Raw genomic sequence first — 24,871 nt, 5'->3', positions numbered from 1 at the left:
ATATGTATAGGGGACTAATGAGATCCGTCACACCACTGTCACATGCTAGTCATTTTATAGAGCATTACCGCCCACATCAATTCACGTGCAGCCTCTTTTACCATCACATTCTAAAAATATCTGCAATACTATTTCCAACACAGACTGTGAACCAGCAGGAGGAAAATCACAAGACGCTACACTGCAAGAATGCATATATTATCAGCATGTACCTCAACCACAGATACATTTCCACAAAGACAAGGAACATATAAAAGATCTCCCGTCTACTTAGGTCAGGTGGTCTGGGCAGGAGTGAAACGCATAATGGCGTAGCAGGACTTAACGTGTGGTGAAAGCAGCTCACCTTAAAGGACTTGGGGCCAGATGCACTGAGCTTCAAAAGGGATGATATTCAGAGTGATAAACAACTAACCAATCAGCTCCTGCCTGACATTTTTCAAACACAGTCTGTGACATGGCAGGTAGGAGCTGATTGGTTGGTTGTTTATCACTCTGAATTTTAGTGCATCTGGCCCTTGGTCTTTTGTTACTACTGAAACCTCACCTTCATTGAAAGAAATTCCAAGAAAGCAGATAAGGATTATTCCTGCTGGGAGATCAAATATGTGCAGTAAGCGGTGGTAGAGTTTAGACCACTTCGAAACGAGAATATAAGCTTTTAGAAACAGTTACTGTCTAAAAGTAATGTTTATACAAGTTAACTTTATAAGTGGTATAATTCTGACAGCAGTGAGATACTTTACAGTCCTGGCTAAGATATGTAGGGACAACAATAACAAAAATATTACATGGATTGATCCATAGGCGGATCAAGGGGGGGGTTGTTACTGGGGTCAATGGCCCCGGTGATGCGTCTGTCATTTATTTATTTATTTAATGGAGAGCAGTGGCCGAGCTCCATCTAACTCAGGTGAAAGGTCAAAGGGGTAGTTTGCCATTTTACAAGTATATTCAAACACTGTTGATGACACTGGCATAGTTGCAAGAAGTTTGCAGAGGGTCCATTACTCCCAGTGTAGCCTGGTAACTACATTATTTCGGAATAGTTGTTCCTCTGGTATGCAGGTCCTGCACATTTTATAGCTTTCGCTGCTGTTTGATTTGACAGCTTTTGATCATTATTCCAAAAAAAACCTCACCTGACGTCGTTCTTGGATAGAACTAAACTCCAGAGCAGGATTAGCAGAGCGGCCGCTGCCCCCACCCATAGACCCCTACACATTGCGCCATCACTAATGTGAGTGGCACTGTGCAGTTTTGTGTACTGGGGTTTGTGTTTGATAATGGGAACAGAGGACACTAAACACAGGTTTGTATTTTTAGGTGCCCCGTCCAAAAGTTGCCTTTGGGCCCTCACAAACCGTATTCCTGCTAATCCCCTTATTGAGAGGACAGATCCATACTAGATAAATTATGATGATGATTGGCCAGGGTTACCGGTCCAGGAACATTATTTCACAAACATTTCAGGATTAGCAGTACACAATATATTGTCTTGTCCTTTTTGTCCAATAGGATTCTACTTCATCTTTAGGGATAGTGGCATTACGCAGTTGCCTGTGCACAAAGAGTTATGGGTCTATTTATCACATGGTGGTGGCCACGAAGATTGTCTATTTTCACTAAATACAGCAACAGCAATCTAATGCTGCAATTCTGCAAGAGAACTGCAAAACCCAAAATCAGGTTTTCTTTATTGGCTCCTCTATTGCCACTCTCTTTGTTAAATAAGCTTATTGACAGGGGCAGAAAAAAAATACATCTCCCAAAAAAATCAGTCTGTCCAGTGACCAACACAGGCTTAGGGAATGTGAAATTCTTTGTTTTACGGTTTCAACACTGCAGTCAAACAAATAGGCTTTCCCCAGTCAAGATATCCCCACCGGCTCACACCTGCTGAGCAGCCGAACATACGGTTGGGTGGTGGGATTTCTTCTCAGCAAGTCTCCATGTGGTACAATTTTCCACTGATGTAGAGTATAAATAAAATCCCCTGGTACTATTGATATGACCAGTATGTAGTCTTGCTTTAAAGGAAAAACATTGCACCGGGAATACTCTTAAGTCAAGAGAGGCGCCAGAGACAGGAGTAGGCATCCCTGACAAAAGCAGATCCAGTATTTCAAAATAATCAAATATAAAGCTATAAAAAATAAGCCACACATCTCTACAAGAGGTAGCTATATCTCACTGCATACATAAGTGCTTACAAATCTATACATAACTGTGACATCGATGAGAGGATCAATAAAGGGAGACACCAGGCGCTAGACACTCAGTGTGTGCAGACTACTCAAGTGACTCCGCCCATGTTCTGCAACAGAACCCAACAATTGTGACTGCTCTGCAGAGGAACCTAATGGAGGCATTCTTGTAAAGCTGGCCATACACCTACAGATTGATTGTCAGATCTGGCCGGTTGGAACAAAAACCTGGTAACGGGTGAGCGCAGATGACAGTTGACCATTTGCTTTGAAATGCTGGAAAACTGCCAAAAACGGTCACTCAGATATTACCAGGTTTTTGTTCCGACCAGCCAGATCTGACAATCAATCTGTAGGTGTATGGCCTGCTTAAGTCTGCTTTGCTATGCCGATCAACAAGTTACAGGGGCAAACGCTCAGGGCTCCAGGCATAGATCTCAGGACCAGCTGCTTCTCATATGGGCTTGCTCACAGGATGGTATCCTCAAGCTATTTTTTTTTGTGTCAATCCTTGAAGGAAAAGTTGCACGTAATGTTTACAAAGACATACATTGTGTGATCAAGGTCTACAATATAAAGTACACATTGTAGATACGCTAAGCGATAACAGACATCCACGATAGCACAGCCACGGGCAGATGCTAGGAAACTATATATTAAGGATATGTGGAATGACCACCAAGGGTGAATCTTTTTCAACACAATTGGAGAGTCATGAAAAGTGTGCTAAATCCAAGGTCAGCATTTCAAATATAATCCACATATCATTAGAATTCAAGCTCAAATAATAATTTCACCCTTCTGTTTCCTTCCAGCCTAAAATAGCAACATCCAAATGTGTGAAGACACGGAGCCCCATACCAGGTATGCGACACCAGTGGTTCTCAACTTCGGTCCTCAACTACCCCCCACATTATTTTTTCAGTGTGTTTTGGTGTGAATGTCGACACCTGAACACATGGAACCCTAATACCCAATCTAAGTCCAGGTGGATGGTAAAGTACGGGTGTCGATCAGTGCCATGTTAAAACTTTTGTTGGTGTTGACGCCATCCGAACACCGACTCAAACAAACCCACTACAACATAGCAAACTCCTATACAGCAAGGGTATATGGTCATTGGGTCAAAATGGTTAAGGTCGATCGGGTTGGAAGGTCGACACAAGCATTAGGTCAACAATGGGAAAGTTGACAGTCAAAAGACATGAGCTTTGCACATTTTTTTTTTTGTGCCGACAGGCGGTATTTCATGCCCTACATACACTACGGCATGGTGGGAGAATAAAACAGTGTGCCGAGAGTATTGAGGCACCGTGCCCGGAAGCATGGTGAGCACAGTGAGCCGCGCGTACACTTTATTTCGACATTCGGGATGTTTTTTGATTGTCGACCTAATGCTTGTCAACCCTTCCAACCCTTGTTCTATCTTCAGTCCCTTGTTGCAATCTTTATTTTTAAACAGTGTAATCACTCCATTCTGGGATTAGTACTACACACATATCAGAAGGTGAGCGCAGGGCCACCCCCAAACTCTACAACCCTTCCAACCCTGTCGACCTTCAATGGTCAACCCAATGCATTTCGACCTACAGTAATAATGGTCGAGCCAACGACCCATACCCACAGCAAGTCAACCGTATACAGGCCTCAGAGTACACTATCCTAGTGCTAGTGGGTAATAAGCTGTACAGACGCACAACCACATGCTCCGAACACTTCCATAACGGTTTGGGGAAATCGTATAATAAAATAAACGTGACCCAGGAAGGAGGTTTATAAATTCCTTAGAACCGTATAGAACGTGAAAACAGACAGATTTCCAGAACCTCTTCTACGAGAAGTAGGAAACGACTTTGATTCGGTAAAACCTCCTACAGATCACATCTCTGTACATCATTTGTGTGAAACAATTAAATTCCAAATGTAAATATCTCTGCCTCCATTTCAGATGTACATAAATGCAGCTTAAAAATCAGAGGGTTCTTTATCTACAAACACTGCTGGAGAGAAATGGCCGTATTGACCCGCAATGTTGAACTATCCCTATTAAGCTCTGGCACCGCTGTAGGCAGAACAGCAGTCAGCCGATTTGCATGAAAATTGCCTGGACTCCATTCTGCCCTCAATTACATAACTCCGTTCCCTTTCAAAACAGTAGCCACATCCCACGTTCGATGAAAAATTATGTCAAGACTGATACATGGAGAAGAAGCGAGGAAAGGTTTTTAATCCCACTTCACCCCGGAGGCCTGTTCGCTCGCCGAGTGTGTTAAGCAACTGGAGCCTAATTGGAGATTTCATGCTGGATCTGAGAAAGTCTTTTAGAGAACAGAAATAAACCAACATCCCTTTTCTGTCAATTCATGGCGCAGAGGAGACCCTACCGAAGTGATTAATTCCGCGCAGGAACGGGAGAATGGGACTCTCTGGGCGGTATTCAATGTCCTGAATCGCTGGTTACAGTGATTCAGATTTAACATTCGCCTGCCAATCGCCGGTTTTTAGCAGTGAATCGCCATGCATGGAGATTCGTGGGGAGTCGCCAAGTCACCCTATTCAACGTGGCTGAGAATCGCCGGCCCTAACGGCGATTCTCAGCCATACCGGCGTTTCCCTACACAGCCTCATTAATGTAGTCAGTTGTTTAAAAAATCGCAGATAAATGCTAGAAACAAGCAAATTACCCTGGACAAACGCTTCCCATACAGCAGACGGCAAACGCTGGGAAATCTGGTCAAAGGGCAAACGAAGGAGTGAGGTGGGGAGGAGAATCATGGGTAAGTGAGGTGCACCATGGGTAAGAACAGTGCTTTGTGGGAGAAAAAAAAAATACCTGAAAAAATTAAATATATATTTGTATAGCACTTCTACGACCATGACATCACACAAGGGCAGCAAATAATAATACATTAGACTTGCATAGTTAAATAGAGCACTTAAAACCAATTATTTGACATGTTCCTATAAAAGTTCACCATAAAAAGATGACGAGGGGCACTCGGAGAGGAACGGCGATATGAAAGAAGAAAAAGGAATCGCCAACTTCACATTGAATACACTTTTGGCGATTCCCCTCAACTACCGTCGATTCCCCATGAAAAATCCTATACACAAAAAACGGCGATTTGTACAGGAAAACATTTGGCGATTGCAGCTTCATTCACCGGTCGTCAACGGCGATTCTAGCTCATTGAATACGGTGATTCGCATTTGGAGCTCCAAAAATCACCGTCAGCCACGAAAAAACCCCGGAATCGCCATAAAACTTGGCGATTCCGGCTCATTGAATACCGCCCTCTGACTCAATCATTCTGTTAACAAAAGCTCACCTGGAAAGCGTAAACAGTGTAAATATATACATAGTTAGACGCACTCACGCAGGGCTTACACTGAAAGCAACAGGGTCACAAGAGTCACAGTTGCTGTTGGTTCGTCTACACGGATGTTTTTTTCCGTTTTGCTGGCAGCAGTTTCGTTAAGCATTCATTAATGTACAGGCGCTTTTTGTTTGATCTGATTTCTTTTTGCTGTTCCCCCAGAGTATAAAATTAAAAAAAAAAAATGATCCAGTATTTTCATGTAGAAATAAATAGGGTGTTCTTTACTTAAAAGAACAGCGCGTGGGAAAATAAAGTCCCATAAGCAAAAGCTGTTCCTATATTGGTATTTTGCGATGCAACGACATGGACGCGTGGTTCTAATATACTAGTAGTCATCATACGTTTGGATAAATAGCTACCGTATACAAAGGTCCGAGAGATGATCCTCAAATCAAGGGGTATTTCTTCTACATCAGCTCAGCAGAACCTTGCCTTTATTATAACCCCTCCATTACAACCCGCTGCTTTAGTAATCAAAATGCATACAACTATTCATGGCCCGTACTTGTGTGTTCCCAGTTTATGCAAGATATGCTTGGCTTACGGGCGTAAATTCAACTCAACACAAGTCCTCCTCGGTGCCCAAATAAAACCATACAGCCAATGCACAAAATACACCTGCAACACTGTACCCAAAGAGTCATACCCCAACTGTACCTAAATCCCATTTGCACCTTTTTTTTTTGGACACCGCACCAAGCTGGCTCAGACCCTGTTTACACCAACCCTTTGACCCAGGTTGGCACCATGTTTAACGCACCTCTGTACTGTCTTCTTCCCTCTGCAGGCGCTTAAAGATGACATCATTTTCCCTGGCTCCCTTCGAAAACACTCAGTAGTCCTGGACTAGAAGGACCGGCTTATTAATTCTATACTTTGCTCCCCCCTATGCCACTGTAAAACTGAAAACTGACTGAGCATTTAGTTGTGTTAGTAGCAATTTATTCCTCATGCAATCAACAAGCACCATATATCTTAGGGCGCATGGCACTTGATTAGACTCTTGTCACTATAAACTATTTTTTACGGCCGCTCCAAATGACAAAATCATTTGACTATCCCACGTGTTCTGGCTTAAGCACCAAAGAAATTGCTGCGGGTGGGGAATTTGGAGCAGAAAGATTCATTCTAGCGCACTATGAAATCAGTCACTGGATCAACAATTATGCACAGAGATAAAAGGTCACCGCTTCCTTGACCTTTGTTCATTAACCCCGGGTGCCAAAGGTGAAACTTTACAACCCGGGTGACTTGGTGCGTAAAGTGAAAGGCAACTGCTGACGACTAACACCAAACAGCCAGACTGGCATGCACAACAATTCTGCAAAGGCATATCCAAACAGAACAAGTAACTATTTCCTTTTATTCTACTACATTACAATCTGTTCTTTCTTCTGCCCCAAGGCATTACTAGCTGTTATAAAAAAAAATGGCTGCTTCTATGAGGGATGTGGCCATTGCTCATCTTAAATCCAATGAACTATTTGCATGGGGCACATCGGCTGATGTAAGTGATCATTTACATCCTCAAATTGGTGACGTAGTAATATCCTCATGACTTATTACAGGGACTACATTATCCAAATACTGTTACAGGCACCATGTGACCAGCGACATCACTGCCAATATAAACAGGAAGTGATGTCATAATAGTATATTTAAGTTTTTTTTTTTTTTTAAATGACTTACCGTTTAACATCAGAAGACTGTCTGTTCCTGGATGTGGGTAGTTCAAACGACCTAAGATATTGAGAAAAACAACAATATATAAATAAGATATTTTAGGTTAATAATGTAGATTAATACACAGCAGGGTTCTAGAATGTACAGTATTTAGGTTAAGAGTTAGATCGGTGCGGAACCACTCACAGCCCTAGTTATGTCCCAATAGGATAGCCCAATAGGATAAGTGCTTCGTTTCTGGCTGCATACTCTCCTGAAATGTGCTGACCTCTGAGATTTCGCTCCCACTTCCAAAGACTCTATACCCTCTCTATACTCCGAACAGCAGGGACCTTTCTGATGCTGCCAAGAAACCAACAGGCAGAAACATAATCCACACAAGATTCATTAAGAAAACATTTCCCCTGAACACTGTTCTGTGTATTACTGCCCTGAACATGTTGGTGACGTCTCGTATTCGATTATTTTGCACTGTGAACTAGGTCTAGTTTGCAGCGTATTAAGAGCCCAATAGCAGCACATCTTTCAGGCTTGTCATGATAAATCGGAGGATGGCATACATACAACACATCTTAAAAAAAAAAAAAATTGGATGTTTCCAGTCAAATTAATTTGTCTGCAGTAGGAACCCAGGTGGGACCCGGGATTTTGTCGGGTCTCAGAGACATAGAATTTGACGGCAGATAAGAACCATCTAGTCTGCTCCTTTTTTAAACATGTTACCTCAAACCATATTTAAACCTTATTTCTTTGTAAGGATATCAATATGCCTATTCCCAAGCATATTTAAATTGTAGTACTGTATTTGCCTCTACCACCTCTGATGGGAGGCTATTCCATTAATCCACTACTCTTTCTGTGAAGTAATTTTTCCTCCCCCTAGTGTCAGTGTATGTCCTTGTGTTCTGTTGCTCCTCTTCCTGTGAAGAATGTCTCCCTCCTGTACCTTACTAAAACCCTTGATATATTTGAAAGTTTCCATAACACTGGGGTACACACTGTGTCTACTGAAGTGAAAACCCCGGAAAGCAGGGCAGTGGGCTAGAACCGGGTGGACTGGAGGGCATCTGAAGATGTGTCGGGGACCGGCAGTTGCGCAATGGCCAGCCTCCCTGCCCAGGTAAGAGCTGTTTTTCCTCAGCTCCTTACCTGGGGGGGTTTTACTTGATTCCTGGGTAAAAATCCTGGGTCACTTTACCCAGGAGTTTTACCTTGTACCCATTTCCACTGACAAAAATCGTTGGTAGATGAGTGTTCATGTGCAAAAATTTGGATTTTTTTAGGTCAGGTCAGTGGAAAAGCAGTAATATAGGGGCATGGAGAAAGTACCGACAATCCGCTCAAAACTGCGACGTTTGAAAAACAACAGGAGCCGATTGGTTGGTAGTTTAACTGTTTTACACTTTATTATGCTCCATCTCCCATTTTCAGGCTTTCATAAATCTCTCAAGCCCCATACACACTAAACAACTAAGGGCAACGACTGGTCAAACGACACTGATTGTACACACTGAACGATATGTGTAAACTATCTATATAGCCAAAATCTGGGTAATTAAAAAACAAAGAAAAAAAAAATAGTGTATATTGAGGAAAATGTCTACCATGCAAATTCAGAAGCAAAATGTGGATATTAACCGCTCAACCCCCTTTAAAATAGGTACTACAGTAAATGATCCTTTCCCCTTGGAATATCATGGCATTATGCCCATAATCCACATTGATCCAGCACATGATAGTAACCCATCTTCCCTTCACTTACCTACCAGCCTACAGTCTGATTGGTTGCTATGGGTTACTGCAGAGTGCTATTCTGCACCTATTTAAATGGACAGCCCAGACAAACTTCTGGGCCTTGTGGTGACTTTATTCAGTATCAGTGCTGGAACCTATATTTCACTTTATGTGAAGTGGAAACTCCCACTTGGGTGAATAAGGCCCCGTGACAAACTCATACGCGTGTGCTGCCAATTATAGCACAAGTATTAGATGTGTTTCCTGAAATAAGCACATCCAGTACCTGCTCGGGGTGTTGCCTGTGACTGGAGTGTGGACATAAAATATGCATGGATCCTGGGGAATACTGCATAAATCTGCAGCAGAGTCAGGACGCCCACGCCTAGAACACCAGAAACTGCTTTTCCACAGATATTCTAATTACTGTAGTGTACAAGTCAGCTCCAAGATATATACAGTGTGGAGGGAACAATTCCGCAGTTTGCACATATAAATTTGAGAACCCAATCTATAGTAGGTCATGGAACGTGTGTCTTGCGGTTATGTTTTAGCCTACCAAACCACAATCTTTACATTTGTCAGTTAGAGCAAGATCTTCTCTAGATTATGTATGTTTATCTCTGGGTGCTAGACACACACACACACACACACGGTTATTTGCTTAGACCAGGTGTGTAACATGTGGTACTGCAACGTACCCTGCACAACTTTGCTATTTGGGCATGTTAACATTGTGACATGACATGCTGGGATGTCTAGTTCCACAACAGCTGAAGAACCGGCATGTTATTACTCATGGCTTAAAATGTTACCTGGAGATCTAGTCAGAACATACAGTCTGCCCTTCCCTTCTTATCCGTCACTATGCAATTCATTATTTCCCCTCCTCCGTCACTTATTGCCTTATACACAAGTATGACAGGTGTTGGGGAAGAAAGGTTTGTCTGCAACTGCACCCATTACTGATTGGTTGTGCCAACACTGTGGTGTTATTGGGGCACCCTGCCCTCAGTGGGCTGTGCAGAGGAGTGGTACAATGTGTGATACCAGCAATATACCCAATGTCTGTATACAAGGGAAGAATCTGGGGCAATATTGTCCTTAACCCCAGACTTCTGCCTCACAGCATTGAGGTCATGGGTTCAATTCCCACCATGGTCCTAACTGCGTGGAGTTTGTATATTCTCCCCGTGCTTGCGTGGGTTTCCTCTGGGTACTCTGGTTACCTCCCACAATCCAAAAATATACTGGTAGGTTATGGACTCCTAGCAAAATTAACCCTAGTACGTTATATAAATATTTGGTAATAATAAATAATACAATAAAGTGTATCCAATTACAGCCAGCTCATGACACTAATTGTTTTTGAAAAGGGTTGTGAAATGTTACTACATGCTAAATGCAGCATAACCACTATGGGATCACATTTCTGCAGTTTCTGTTAACTGATGTGCAACCAGGAGTCAGAATTCTGGAAACATCATGGTTACAGATTAACAGTTAAAAAAAACGGACCAAACCTTCAGAAATTAATGTTTCACATAACAGCCTTAGCATGATTGCGTGTGCAACATGACACAACATTTTTTTTTTTATTCCACCGAAAAAGAACGCCTTACCCCCAAATTCTAAAGTTTAAGCTTTGATATTCAGCATTATCCTGCCTTTCCAGTGCTATTAACACATTTACAAGTGCTATGAAATACCTCCTGCCCCAAAACCAAATGTCCCACACTACACTGCCTTGTGATGGTAGAGCAAAAAGTTCAAATAATAAAGGCACAGCATGTCAGTTAGGAATCTGCACTAAAATGTTATAGAATCTTTTTTTGGTAGAACTGCTCAACCAGTAGTTTGCAAAGTCCACAAAAATAAATACTCGCGCATTATTTTTAGGATGAATTCTGCCAATATCTCTGTTTTAATATGGAAGATTCTATTATTAAGCAATAATATTTGCATCCAGCGTTCTCTATTTCCAATTATTGGATTGATTCTCTTTAACTGTAATAAAAGAACTTTAATGCAGGCTAATGCTGATGTTACACAATTCCCAGGGCCCCAAGTTAAAACCTAGAAGCCTTTCCACCTCTGTAACTGGGCACAAGAGTATCCCATCTCTGACATCTTCTAGACCAGCCTGAGAACGCAGAGCTCAGAAATGGTTTTACAGAAAAATGTGCTAGCGAAGCATCGAATCTGTAAACCCTGACATGCAAAGGTATTGAGGTTCTTTTTGTCATAAGCCAATTAACCAGAATGTTTTTGTAGCGCTTTAGGAAAGCCATGCAACCATGTGGAGATGTACAAACTATACACATATTATTCAGATCTGATTGCAGAACAAATTTCTCAAAATGGGCAAAACCATGTGCACTGCAGGTGGGGCAGACGTAACATGTGCAGAGAGTTACATTGGGGGTTAATTATTTTGTTTCTGTGCAGGGTAAATACTGGCTGCATTTTTTTTACACTGCAATTTAGATTTCAGTTTCAACACACCCCACCCAAACTTAACCCTCTAAAAAAATTTGTACGGGTGCCGGACGGGAACCCGACAGTCATTTACCAGACGTCAGGAACCCGACAGTCATTTACCCGACGTCAGGTTCCCGACAGTCAAAACCCGGACACTCGGGATCCCGACGGCCACTGGCTATTCTCCCTTGTGGGGGTCTATGACCCCCATAGAGGGAGAATAGAATAGGTGGCGAGCTTGCAAGGGGCTGTGCTGCGCTCGCCATGCTGTCTGAGTCCGGCCAGTCGGGGTCCCGACTGTCCGAACCCTATACCACACCCATTTATACTGTGATTAGAACTGAATAAAAGGGCCATAGTGCCTAAATTCCCACTACGGACGAGCATGGATATGGCTCGAACGCACACTAGATATAACCATTCTGCGATTTCGCATGGTCTCACGTATTTTGTAGGAAACCTCTGAAGTTAGGGATTAATCTATCTGTGGTGCGTGTGCTGATATCCGCGAGACCAGTCTGCAATTCCACGTGTGTCCAACTCAACATACAGCGCCATCAACCATATAAATTGAGAAATAAAAGACGTCTATAAAAACCATGGAGGAAACCGAAGACATTCTTCAAAAAGTGTGTTTACTACAAGGGTTTATCCATTGACAAGAAATGAGTGTAGGGTACTGTATACATCCAATGACATCCTGCAGGGGAAGGGGGAGTCGGCCCAGGCAATACAAAAAAAAAAAAAGTTTGTTCTGTGTGCCAAAACATACACAGGGAAAGAGCGAGGCACAAGATGCTTAGTCATAGTTGAGAGGGGAAGCGGCTCGCTCACACGTGCTCAACATTCCAATCACTTTCTCTTCAGCTCCACCACGCCACACACAAGATGCACTGTCCTCACTTGTTTTGATTATTCCAGTTTAGAGGGGAGTTATTATTTAACACAAAGACTGGCTTTCTTCTAGCAAAAAGAATGTGCTTAGGAGTACACACACATACATACATCCCAGGCTCAACAGAGCTGGCCAACGGCATTGCAAATGTTATCGTTCATGAATCCACATCTCCTAAAGGCTCTCCAAGACAGAAGGGCTACTCATTGGCTGGGGCATATAGTTCACCCGCTGATGAGAACAAGCCAGGCCTTTCAGAGCCAGACACTGGGGGGCAGGAGGGCAGCAGCCCACAACATAGGGGCAGGAAAGTGCTGGATGGAGGATGGTTGGCGGTGGTGAGAACACAGATGGGGACATTAAAATGGCATTAAACCGCAATTAAATCAACATTAAAAAGTGGCATTCAATTTAATTTTTCTTATTCAAGCACAAAATACCTATTCATGCAGTTGCAAGCGATTGGCATGGACGCAAAGGCCAAAATCAGATATTTTTCGCTCTTAGGTTTAGCAGATTGGGGGCAAGATGTGCCAAGCCTTGAAATATGATCAAATGGAGAGTGATAATCCAACAGCCAATCAGAATTTAACTTTCATTTTTCAAACAGCCTGTAGCATGGTAGTTAGGAGCTGATTGGCTGGTACTTTATAACTCAATTTTTTTTCACTTTTCAAGCTTAGTACATGTGGCCCTGGGAGTGGCCATAAAGAGGGAGTGGTCAGAGCATATCTTTCACAATACCAAGTAACGAATAGTGCAGAAATGTGGTGCAAAAGCAGCCTTTTGTGACCAAATGGTGGACTTAAATAAGAAAAAACCTCTAAGGCTACGGGACAAACATTCACAGACATATGGCAACAGGTAGTGATAAACATGAATCATTTTCTGTATAGGCAGTGACATTTAAGCAAACAGAATGATTCGGTCTGCTTCTCTAAAACAAGTTAGAAAACAAACAAAAAAAAATCCTGACTGAGAATACACGGATACAGTGTGTGTGTGATCTATGTATATTTTATTGCATTTGGCTCAGATAAACTGTTGGCAGCTTATATAAACCATATATGGGAAAGGGAATAAAAAAATTGTTGTTTTTTTTGTTTGTTTTTAAAGGACACCAACCCAACATTTAATTTAGCATTTATCACTCATTAACCCTTTGAGTGTCAAGTGAATTTGTCAAAACTGGTGTGAAAATTGGTAAGCAAACATTTATATTCATCATAATGACCTGTAATGTTGACCTTCTACAGAAATTATTATATTTTTTTTTACACAACATTTTTTATTTTAATTTATATAACAAATGTGAGCGGCGCTGGAATTTTTAACCAATATTTTTCATATTTTACAGAGATGTTGGCTCTCAGAAGGTTAAAAATGTGATCAGAAGCACATCTGTACACCCCCACATAACCTAGAAATGACAGGTAGGCACAATTTAATTTTTTTTTTTTAATTTATCAAAAATAAAACAACTTATCATTGATTAAAAAAATATAATGTTGATACTCTATGGTGCAGTGATTCCATAATGTTTAGAAACCCCTAATGTAGGGAGAAAGGTACCCAAAAAAATATTTTAACTAGTTTTTATGATGCTTTTGCATTAAGAGGTAATTTTCACGCAACTTGCAAAATTCTCTTCCACAGGATCCATTTAATCTTATCCAAGTTGTCTCCTGTCAGTCAGTTGAGGTCTAAAATCCCATTAAAATACAAAGGTTTGCGGGTGTGGCACAATAGCAAGGTATAGGTTGTGGGGTGGGGGTGATGTCATGGGAGCATGGCCAGGATCAGAATGGTCCAACAGGTCTGACAGAGCAGACATGTGAGGAACACTGTTTATTCCATTCCTGTACAGATAGAATTATATCTAGCGCAGGGGTTCTCTAAATTTTGAAAAAATAAAATAAAAAATTGAGTCATTTATGCCTACCGGTCTTCCTTAGGGTGAGTTATGTGGTGGTGTTAGAATTGTCCATGTTTTAAGATTGGCTGCTACCAGCACAGGTTTTGCCTATCATTTTGACCATTAATATATTTTGGCACCCATGCAAGAGATGCGTGGCACCCAGGGAGCTTAGCACACAGTTTGAGAATCCACTAATCTAGTATAAATATTTCCCCATAGAAAGGACAACAAATAAGCAGCACAGAGGGCTGATCTTAGTGCCCCTTTACAATAGAGACACACGGATAAAGACAATTCTGAAAAAAGCGACTGCATTTTTACTAGATGTGCAGGTTCGGATTTACTCGGATTTAGGGCGAGATGTATTAAAATGAAAATGCGGTAAAACCCCTGTTTTACCGCATTTTCATATGTACTAATACCCAGCCGCACTGATATCGCCTATGGTCTTCTTTTCGCCACCCGCCGCCTCCCCGACCCCCCCTCTCCCCCAGCTTACCTTCTTGCAGATCCTCCTGGACCCGGGAAGGTAAACCCCTCCTCCCCCTAGCATGGCAGCCGGACGTCCTTCCAGCTGCAGGGGGGAGTAGGAGGAGCCAGGGACAGCCTGCTTTGCTGTCCCCGGCATGAGGGAGGCGACGGAGAACCCCCGCACCCCCGCGATGCCAGACGCATATGTTAGTACATATGCGCTAGCATTGCGGCGGTCAGGCAGCGAAGATGTATTTTAATACATCCCGCCCTTAGTCATTGGCGGTCATGTTTTGACTCCAAATCATGTGACAGCCGATAGCCAATAAGATACAGTTTTGACTTCTGGGTAAATTCAAGTAAATCCGAACCTGCACATATCTAATTTTTCCCCTGCCTCTCAAAGTAATATATACATATGTGTAAAGAAGGTCTACAGAAGACCTAAAATCCCAGTTACTCACATAGGATATTTAGGGGAGGGTCCCTGATATGTCTGCAACTTTATGGAACTGGAATTTGGTTGGGTATGCAGCCAACATTCTTGTCTTGAGTCATCGCTGTTTTACGGGACATTTCTAAAGGTATTTTTAAAAGATCAGTGTCTTCAAGGCAAAGAAAAAACCCTGTGTAGCTTTTGGCTACTGGGCAAACACGTGCAAGATCACACCTTACATCACAATTCCCATCACAATTCCCATAACACTTATGATGCCACAGCTCTGATGGGTCCAGTCACATAATAGCGCAATATAATGAGGTATTGGGCATTTAAGTATACTTTAATTCTCCAAAAGTCAGAAAATGCCATGGTTTGTAATGACCCCAAGAAGTCCAGGTACTAGATCTTAACCCTTTGTGTGCCAAGCAACTGTCAAAAAGTGTGAAGCAGGCATTTTTATTCATCATAATGACCTGTAATGTTTAGCTTCTATAGGAAACAATCTTTTTATTTGAATTTATATAACAAATGTGAGCGACACTGGAATTTTAGCGGATATTTTGCACATCCATCACAGATGTTGCCACTCAAAGGGTCAAACCTGTATCAATTTAAGTCACATTTTCAGAACAGAGTTTTCTTTGGTAGGAAGGAACAATCACTTAACCGTGATTTTGCCAAATAGAATACCCAAGCATGATTCCGAAGAGGTTCTCACTAGATTTAAAGTGTCAATCAACTTATTGTCAAAAAAATATCAAGCCAGTTGTGCCTTTAAACCAGTGGTTCTCAAAAACAGTCCTCAGGCAGGTGCACTCATTACTGACATTTTAAAAAGATCCACAGGGGGAGCAAATTACTTCACTTGCGATTCTGCGAGGAGACCTGCAAAACATGCACTGTGTGGGGTCCTGAGGACAGAGTTTGAGAACCTGTGCTTTAATCCAATTGTTTTCATTCTAGGGACTATGGCGACATTTATTCCGAAACGTCCTGGGGCAGAAACATACAAGGTATTTGTTTTTGTAATGACCAAATCATGGCATAACGGGATTAAAAAGCATGGTTACTGCGTCAGGACGCACAAGCTTCCGAGTAACCTCAAGTTAATAATATACAGCATTAGCTGCAAAAACATTCAGGTAAACGTTAGGCTCAGCAATTAGGGAGGCCTCAAAAATAGAAGCGATGTGGGATTTCGGCCTCGCCATCAGATATAAAAACTGCTGGAAGGATTTCCCAGGTGTTCAATCCACAAAGGGATTGTCATAGATACAGATTAATAAATCATTGCAACCTTATGCCTGCAAATTATAGGCACAGATGAGAAGGAAAAAAAAGTGTTTTCCCTAACTTTCCCAGTCAACAAACATCAACAAATGACCACGTTCCTTTACTCACCCTTTAAGGGATCGTGTTCGGCTCTCATTATTTCAATGAGGGAATTTTCCAACGAGTGCATATTCAAACTGTCATACATTCTGCTCCGATCCTGCAAGAGAACAAGGAGAATCCTGTATTGGGGCTTGCTACAGAGACCTTACAAAACAATCAGCAATAAATGGCTCATTTTGACTACGTGGCATTTTGGGCTGAGGGAAACGCATGGTAACGCTCAAGATTTTATGTGCAAGTATGTTTGCATGCAAGCGAAGGGTAGATGCACAATTAAATAAGGAGTTTAAGGTTATGTACACTGTTCTGAATTTGCGGTTAACAGCAACCTTTGAATAAAGGATTTGGATTCTAAAACCTTGTTCAATATCAGGTGGCATCCACTAAAATGCGGGAACTTGGGCTGGGTACAGGACGTCTTGTTATGTGTACAGAGAGTATGGTGACCTCACAATGCAGGCACAGCATTGTGCCAGTGATATCACTTTAAACATGATGTAAGCAGCAGGTTTTAAACACCCACATGGATAAATGCTGTAAGGCACATTAAATCCATTTCGGCATCCCTGAACCATTATGCTGTTGAGACACTTAGGGGGGTATTCAATGTCAGGGGTATGGCTGTCGAGAAAGCTCGACAGCCGTGCCCCTGTCCCATTCTCGCTTTGCTCGACTGGAGCTCTGGCGGTTGGGAGTCAATGTCCCAGCCGCCGAGCGGCGAGAAAGGGGCGTGGCCGCGAGTTGAGGGCGGAAATAGATGAGCTCTGGCCGGGAGCTCGCCTATTTCCGGCTTTTCTCGGCAGAACGAGCCCGACAGCTTGTGATGTCGGGCTCGTTCTGCGGAGAAACCCTGTTCAATGCTGTCGGGGAAGACAGCATTGAATAGGGCCCCGCAGCCATCTCCCCCGTCGGGAGATGGCTGCGGGAGCACGACAGTGATTGAATACACCCCCTTAGTAGTGATTGTTAACCTCAAGAACATATACACTATGTAATAAAGAGATACACAGAATTGCTTAATCCTTCTTGCAGTCTTACACAATCCGCATTCTTACCAATTATAGTAGATTTGTTTTATTAGTATGCCCCCTGTACTTTTAAAGTCTGGTCATGTCCAATGCCTGATTATTCAAGTGACAATACCATATAAGTTTTCTTTTCTTTACATATATAAAATGTAATGATCCTATAAGAATGCATCTAATAATCAATTGTTCTTAGCTACCCGCCCTACAACTCATTATGTCTGAAGCCCAAACAAATATGGCTGCCACTGGCACTAGCATGTCATGGCAGTGGGGGTTAGAGGGGGTACATCTGTGTGCATAGAGCAAGCAGCGTAACACCCCTTTCACATAGCAACTAATTACCGGTACAAGCCGTTTTGACCCAGTAATTAATGCGATGTGAAAGGGGTTACCGTGCCCCTAAAAAAGGTAGCAACACGGCAATACGAACCAGTAAGAAAGCTTGACGGTGTGAACGGGTCGAGCGTTCACTCAATGGAGGAGGAATCGCTTGGAGCAGCGCAAGCTCTAAGCACTGCCTCCTCCCCCATCCCCGATGACGTCAGCGAACCGGCATTACTACCGCTGTGGAGATGTGAACATCCCAAAATGAAGGTTCTCACCGTTTGAAAGTCCCAGTGCGAACCTTCATTTTGTGATGTGAAAGCAGCATTAGTCTACTACACAGTCAGATGCTCCAAGAGTGTCAGCATGTCATGTGAAGGCAGAGAGGGTAGAATGAGGAATAGCATATCACAACAAAGCAATATTGCGAAGACTTCCTGTTCACCAAGTCATGTACTATGTGACTGTGGTTGCCATAGTTTAACCTTACAATAGCAGACTGAAGAAATCAACCCAGGAGAAAATAATTACAGTAAAGCTGGATATACATCTACAGATTGATTGTCAGATTGGGTGGTTGAAACAAAAACCTGGTAATGGATGAGAGCAGATGACAGTTGACCATTTGCTTTGAATTGCTGGAAAAACTGCCAAAAACTGTCACTCAGATATTACCAGGTTTTTGTCCCAACCAGCCCAATCCAACAATCCATCTGTAGATGTATGGCCAGCTTAAGATGCTTTTTATGCATGTCCTGTATGTTGAAGACTAATTCTAAATAGCTTTATGGAATGTTTTCATTTAAACTGCCTGAGAAATATTATTTTGTTTAATGTTCAGGCTGCCTCCACACAGACGCACAACCCGATACTTGCACATATGACCCTATGGACCAGTTCAGTGCCCCTGGAAATGATTTTCCTATGTTAGTAGTTATGCATGCAAGACCTCCGACCAATGGAAGATAAGGAGCCTGCACACTCTTTAAGCTTGGAAAATTCCGATCTAATAGAAAACTGAATAATACATTAGGAGTCCGTTAGGAAAGCTCTACTTACAGTAAAGAGACACTACTGTGAGGCTACGATTACACATTGCAAAGTGGGAGGAAACATCCAAAGTAAAAATAAATAGCACATTCAAAGAGATACAACATTTCATGTTTACACACTATTTAAGGCAATGTATAGTGACATTGTATATTAACTGTGCACCTGAACATAAAAATGTATCTTATCTTATAAATGCATTTTATACATAAAGGCCAGACTAGTTTTTTTTTTAAAGCACCCCTGGGGACAGGCCGTGTAACCGGCACCCCTGGGGACAGGCTGTGTAACCGGCACCCCTGGGGACAGGCCGTGTAACCGGCACTGAATAAATTTGGTGCATGGGTTGGACACAAGGTTTCAAAACATGAAACAAAGTTAATTTCATGCACAAATAAAAAATATTTGTATGTGTTGCATGTGTTTATACAACATACAAAAATTGTATATAGTTCTATTACTTTTTCGACCAGGTGTTGAGCTACAATTCCCAGCAGTAAGTGCATACCAGAGCACTACGTATAACTATGGCTAATGTATTTGAAAACAAATAAAAAACAAAACATTTATTTTGCACGACTGAAAAAATAAAAATCTTCAAAACTGCTGTTGAGTGGAAAAGTCAAAATCAAACTTGAAGGCCACAATTTCTGAGCTGGAATCGTATTTCAAGGAAAGATAATCAGATTATCCTTATTAAGCCTGCTCCGTGTATCGTGCGGCTGTTATTAATACAGAGGAGCATTGTAGTGGAAGATTAGAAGTGGAGACAACTCCTTCCTTGAGGTTCTGTGTCATGTGCACCAGAAGCCATAAATTCACCAAACAGAGCCATCCAATTACAAACCATTTAACAACTAATTGGCCTCCATGATATTGTAATGTGTTTATATTTTCCTGGAAGTTACATGGCGAACACACGATATTTGTAGCTGTAAAGGGGTGTACACACAGGACTCCGTCCCAGCAGTTAGGACTGAGGCCTGTGTGTAATAAAGATGTGGTCAGCCTTCAGAGATTAGACGGCTAACTACACCCACGAGGGAGAAAAGTCGGTGGCCAAAGGGAACCCGGACGTCGTGTAAATGACTGTCAGGACCCCGTCCGGCACCAAACTACATCCTGCCTTCCACAGCCAAATACACAGTGCAGGCGGCGTCTAGTCAAATATTCTTGCCTGCACGGTCCATTTTACCGAGTGATAGCACTGTGTGCCCAGTCTAATCAGATCGCTTAGAAATTGGGTGAAAATTGCCTCGTGTATATGCCCCTTTGGACTCAAGCATATTACACAAATTGCATTTTTTAGCAGATGGGAACTATCGTAATTTGGGAAATAAAAAAAAAACTATCTGGTGTTACTTTTTGGACTCCAATCCCATCCGTACATGAATAATGTCAGCCTGATACAGGCAAGCATCAAATGGCTAATACTGGAAACTGTGGCTCTCAAAGGGCAACTATACTGTACATGGCAGTTATCCATCTGGAGACATCGGCTGCTTTTGAGCCCACACCTAGAAATGGGTTCAACAAGTTACCAAACCGGGCCTAGATTTGCTTTTTACTATCTCGAAAGACCCCTTTTTAATTCAAAAACTGTAATAGAACTTCTGTGCTTGTTAATTCAAGCCATAATTTGCATACGTTCCTCACAAAATAATAACTTCCCTTATCACCTTGTACTGTACATATTCCAGAATATTAGTCATTTGTACTGCTGTAATTGGACAGAGGTTACTCTAACAAGAACATCACTATCTGAATGTAGAAATGGGGATGGCCAATAACTATTAACAAACATCATTGGCTTTCCACCGATGGCCACATGGCAATGTTTTTTCAATGCACGGACTCTGCGCCCTTTGCCATAAGCTTTGAATCCCCCTTCTGTTATTGGCACGCCACATAATCATATCCCACAATAGTGATGCATATCAACAGTTCAAGCATCGATGGATAATACCTACAGTATAAAAAAAAAAACACACATGCCGCGCTAGATATTTTTTAGATCCCATTTAAAATGCTAAACTGGTTTTAATATGCATAGTCCTTCGCAGTAATATATTTGAAAAACTATTGATGAACAGGAATGTTTACATTTAATTACGTCCACTTCTAGGAAAGCAAGCAAACCATGATGGAAGGCTAAGCAGACTTGTGTTACAGAACTGGAGTGTGGGTTGTTGGTTCATACATTAGGGTGGGGACAGTGATGTCACAGTGGCTTAAATAACTGCAGGCTTTTATTAGACTGGGCCTGAGAAAACAAATGTGGAAGGAGCTTAATTTGTGTATGATGTAGTGGAGAGTAAGGATTTGGTTTTTAAGCACAGCTGTAGAGAAAGGTCAGGCCAATATAATGTATATACAGCTCTTGCTCACATTTATATATTCTAATCTGGGAGTATAGCGGCCCCTAAATCATAATCGTCCAACTTTATAGTCTCAACTGCAGGAAGTCAGCTCTGTCCAGCAGGTCAGAACCATAATTGAGTCCTGAAACAAAATCTTTGATTGATTAGGTGCATCCATACAACCTTAGGGGAAAAAAAAAAAAAACGTCTAAAATAATAGGGAAGAGACTTCGGACCTTATTCTGGTTTAATCGGACCCCTGCGCATTAGCACGGGGGTCTGATATTTTGTGACTGTGCACAGTTGTTTATGCACATGTGCAGCCGCGGCAAATAGATTATTCCCTGGGCACTTGCACACAACAGTGCAGCCAGGCGGCAAGGGGCGGGGGATTCACCCATGGGAACGCCCAGATATCATGGGCATTCCCATGGTAATCGCCCGGTGGCGCGAGCAGCTGACATCACCGGATGTCAGCTGCCCACCTGCTTCCCGCCCAGGGCGCTTGGAGACCAGAGACACCATAGAGGTGTCTCTGATCCGAGAGTGCTGGAAAAATCATTTAATGGTCACCGACCGTTGAATGATTTCACCTCAGCTGCAAATGGATGATTATGCAAATATTCAATTCACAGCCGTGCAGGGATTCGTGGCGTGTGATGGGCGGCGGACTGCACGGCGGGCAGCGCCTGGTAGACTCACAAGGCTGCAAAATTTGCAGCCTTGCAAGTCAACCAGAATAACCTCCTTAGTCTGTAACCACTGATCGAGTCTGGAAGATTGTAGAAGATTTCACCCTGCCATCTGCGTGTGAATGATTTTCATCCCATTCTATTCGTTTGCAGAACTGAACCTCCAGGTTTCAGTGAAGGCGACAGAAGCGATTGGAACAGGAATGCTGCAATGTGTAACATCACCTAGGTTAATTCTGGTGCAGACACGTGCAATCATTTCCATTTCACAGGGAGAACATTTACATAACAAATTGTCCAGTAGCAGCGACTGAGAACACAGCAATCTGCAGTCTGACATCAGCGAGGGGGGAGGAGCTCACATGGGCTGAATGAACCACAGAGAAGGACAGCTCAAGGTGATCGTCACCGTTAGTAACACAACCTTGCATATTTACTTACAGCGCCCAAAATAGCATACACGTTGCAACATATGGGAGAGCTTTCAAGGCACAAATGTAGGTCTTAAGAGGCTTTTAGACTATCCCTGTCCATTTATTATGTTGCAAGAGTGTGGTTTCTTCTGCTTTTTGTATGGGTTGCTACCAAATTGCCCAAACGATTAACCCCTCTGCATCCAGGTGTATACTGCTACTCTATAAGGAGCACAGCTGGTTTATTTTTTATCTGGTGATTTATTGCTTTCCATGTTTAGTTTAACAGTAAGAAATACCGTGCAATATTATGCAAAATATGCTCACATTTGGCGACAGGCGATGTCGCTGTTGTAGACTTTAAGGACGACATGTACTAAGCTTCAAAAAGTAATGAAATGGAGCCATCCAATCAGCTCCTACCATTTTTTCAAACACATCCTGTAGCATGACAGTTAGGAGCTGATTGGCTGTTTATCATTCTTGAAGCTTAGTACATCTAGCCCAATAAGTGGTAAATGGCGATGTTTCGGTGTTACGCTAATCACTTCAACAGTTGAGAGTATTCAGACATGTGATGTTGCCCATAGCAACCAATCAGATTCGACTTCACTTTGGGAAATTTACCCCCTAGACTCATAACATTTTACAGGCTCTATAATTTGGCTACAGACATAAGGCAATATGCGACCCCCCAGGTACTGCGGAAGTCCACATCCCAGCATGCCACAGTTGTGAGGTTAGCTTATGCTATAACTGTAGTGAGGCATGCTGGGATGCGTAGTACCACAGGCTACCTACTACTGTTCTACTATATGCCTTCTATTTATTAATTATTAGTTATTATGTAGCGCACACAGATTCCACAGCACTTTACACAGAATATTTGAACATTCACATCAGTCCCTCCCCCAGTGGAGCTTACAATCTATATTTCCTACCACATGAACACACAATCATTCTAGCGTTAATTTTGTTGGGAGCCAATTAACCTACCAGTATATTTTTAAGGATTGTGGGAGAAAAAAAAAAAACGGAGTACCCGGAGGAAACCCAACGCAAGCACGGGGAGAATATACAAACTCCACACAGTTAGGGCCTTGGTGGGAAGGCAGTAATGCTAACCATTACACCATCCGTACTGCCCAGCAAGTAGTCTTTAGGGATAGGAGATTGAAACCTAGAGAAGCACAACACACCTAGGCAGATTTCCTTTATTTACACACCCAATATGGTCACTTTTAATTTATAGCAATCTGATGTCACTTTGCAAGCGATCATGTGTAAATAGTTTTAACAGTGTTTACCCAAACCTGTTTCCACACTACTAATTGCACACCTGCTCCCTTCCTGACTTTTGCCAGCAAAGCCAGCTGTCCTGACTGGCAGCCACGAGGTTAATGGGGCAGAAACTCCCTGCATCCCTTGCCTTGCTGGAATACAACCACCTATCCCTCCACTTCAGAGATTATTTCCACACACTGGAATCACATTAGTGTTGCTGATGCTCCAGAGGTTCCTCCTGCCTTACAAAACCCTGACCACTGAAATGAGCGCCTAGCAATGGTGGCACATCCGATGTGCTGTGATCTCAAATAAGAGACGCAGCACGGAACTCCGCTTATACTGACATGGAGGGGAAAAAAAAAAAAAACATAAAAAACATTTTTGTCCCCCCCTGGAAACAAAGGGTTTGCTGCCAATTTAAGCAACGGAGGCACAAGCCAAACACAATACACTACACTAAAACAACAACAACAACAACAACAACAACAACAACATACCCTAATGGAACGCTGTTTTCTACAAACTGTTTGCAGGCCTGGAAGAATGTGTCCAGTTTCCATAGCACACTATCCAGTAAGATGGTGCAGTGTGTAATAATCTATAGCAACCAGGCAAAATCTGTAATCCCTCTACTGCAGTTTAAAAAAAATTAAGCAAATTGTGGGGCTGCCATAGATACAGTCCCATTGCTATGATATAGGATGGTATGTACTAAGAGGAAAATGAGGTAAACCCCCCATTTTACTGCATCGTCAAATGTACTAATACCCGGCCGCCGCATCATCACAGGGCATCGCCACATTTGGGTGGCGATACCCTGCAGAAGCTTATATCGCCGCCCACAACATGCAGACTCCTACCCCCCCCCCCCCCCTCTCCGTCCTCTGTGAAACTCCTCCTCCTCCTAGCATTTGTCACAACCGGATGTCCTTCTGGCTGCAGGGGGGAGGAGGAGGCACCGGGATGTGCACATCACAGGTATCGCGGGGGGCCTCAGTCACCACACTGTAATGCTAGCCGCATATGTTAATACAGATGTGCTGGCATAGCTGCGGCGCAGCGAGGGGCGGCGATGTAGGTGAACACATTCGGCCCTTAGTGTGAAATCATT

The 24,871-nt window shown here is 42.6% G+C and overlaps 1 protein-coding gene across 7 annotated transcripts in view; it reads right to left on the bottom strand.

Annotated features, from left to right (window-relative positions):
* The window catches only part of CPEB2 (cytoplasmic polyadenylation element binding protein 2), a 130,534-nt gene that overhangs the window by 43,446 nt on the left and 62,217 nt on the right, over positions 1 to 24,871 (bottom strand). For all 7 annotated transcript variants that reach the window (XM_083158341.1, XM_083158328.1, XM_083158331.1 and 4 more), the window contains 2 exons: positions 16,613 to 16,703; positions 7,277 to 7,327 (listed from right to left, as the gene is read on the bottom strand). In XM_083158341.1, the coding sequence (XP_083014467.1) occupies positions 7,277 to 7,327; positions 16,613 to 16,703 (142 nt within the window). The remainder of the gene's footprint in view (positions 1 to 7,276; positions 7,328 to 16,612; positions 16,704 to 24,871) is intronic.

The sequence above is a fragment of the Crinia signifera genome, chromosome 1 (assembly GCF_055691185.1).
Source record: "Crinia signifera chromosome 1, ASM5569118v1, whole genome shotgun sequence".
NCBI lineage: Eukaryota > Metazoa > Chordata > Amphibia > Anura > Myobatrachidae > Crinia > Crinia signifera.
This window is presented reverse-complemented; position numbering and strand designations above follow the sequence as displayed.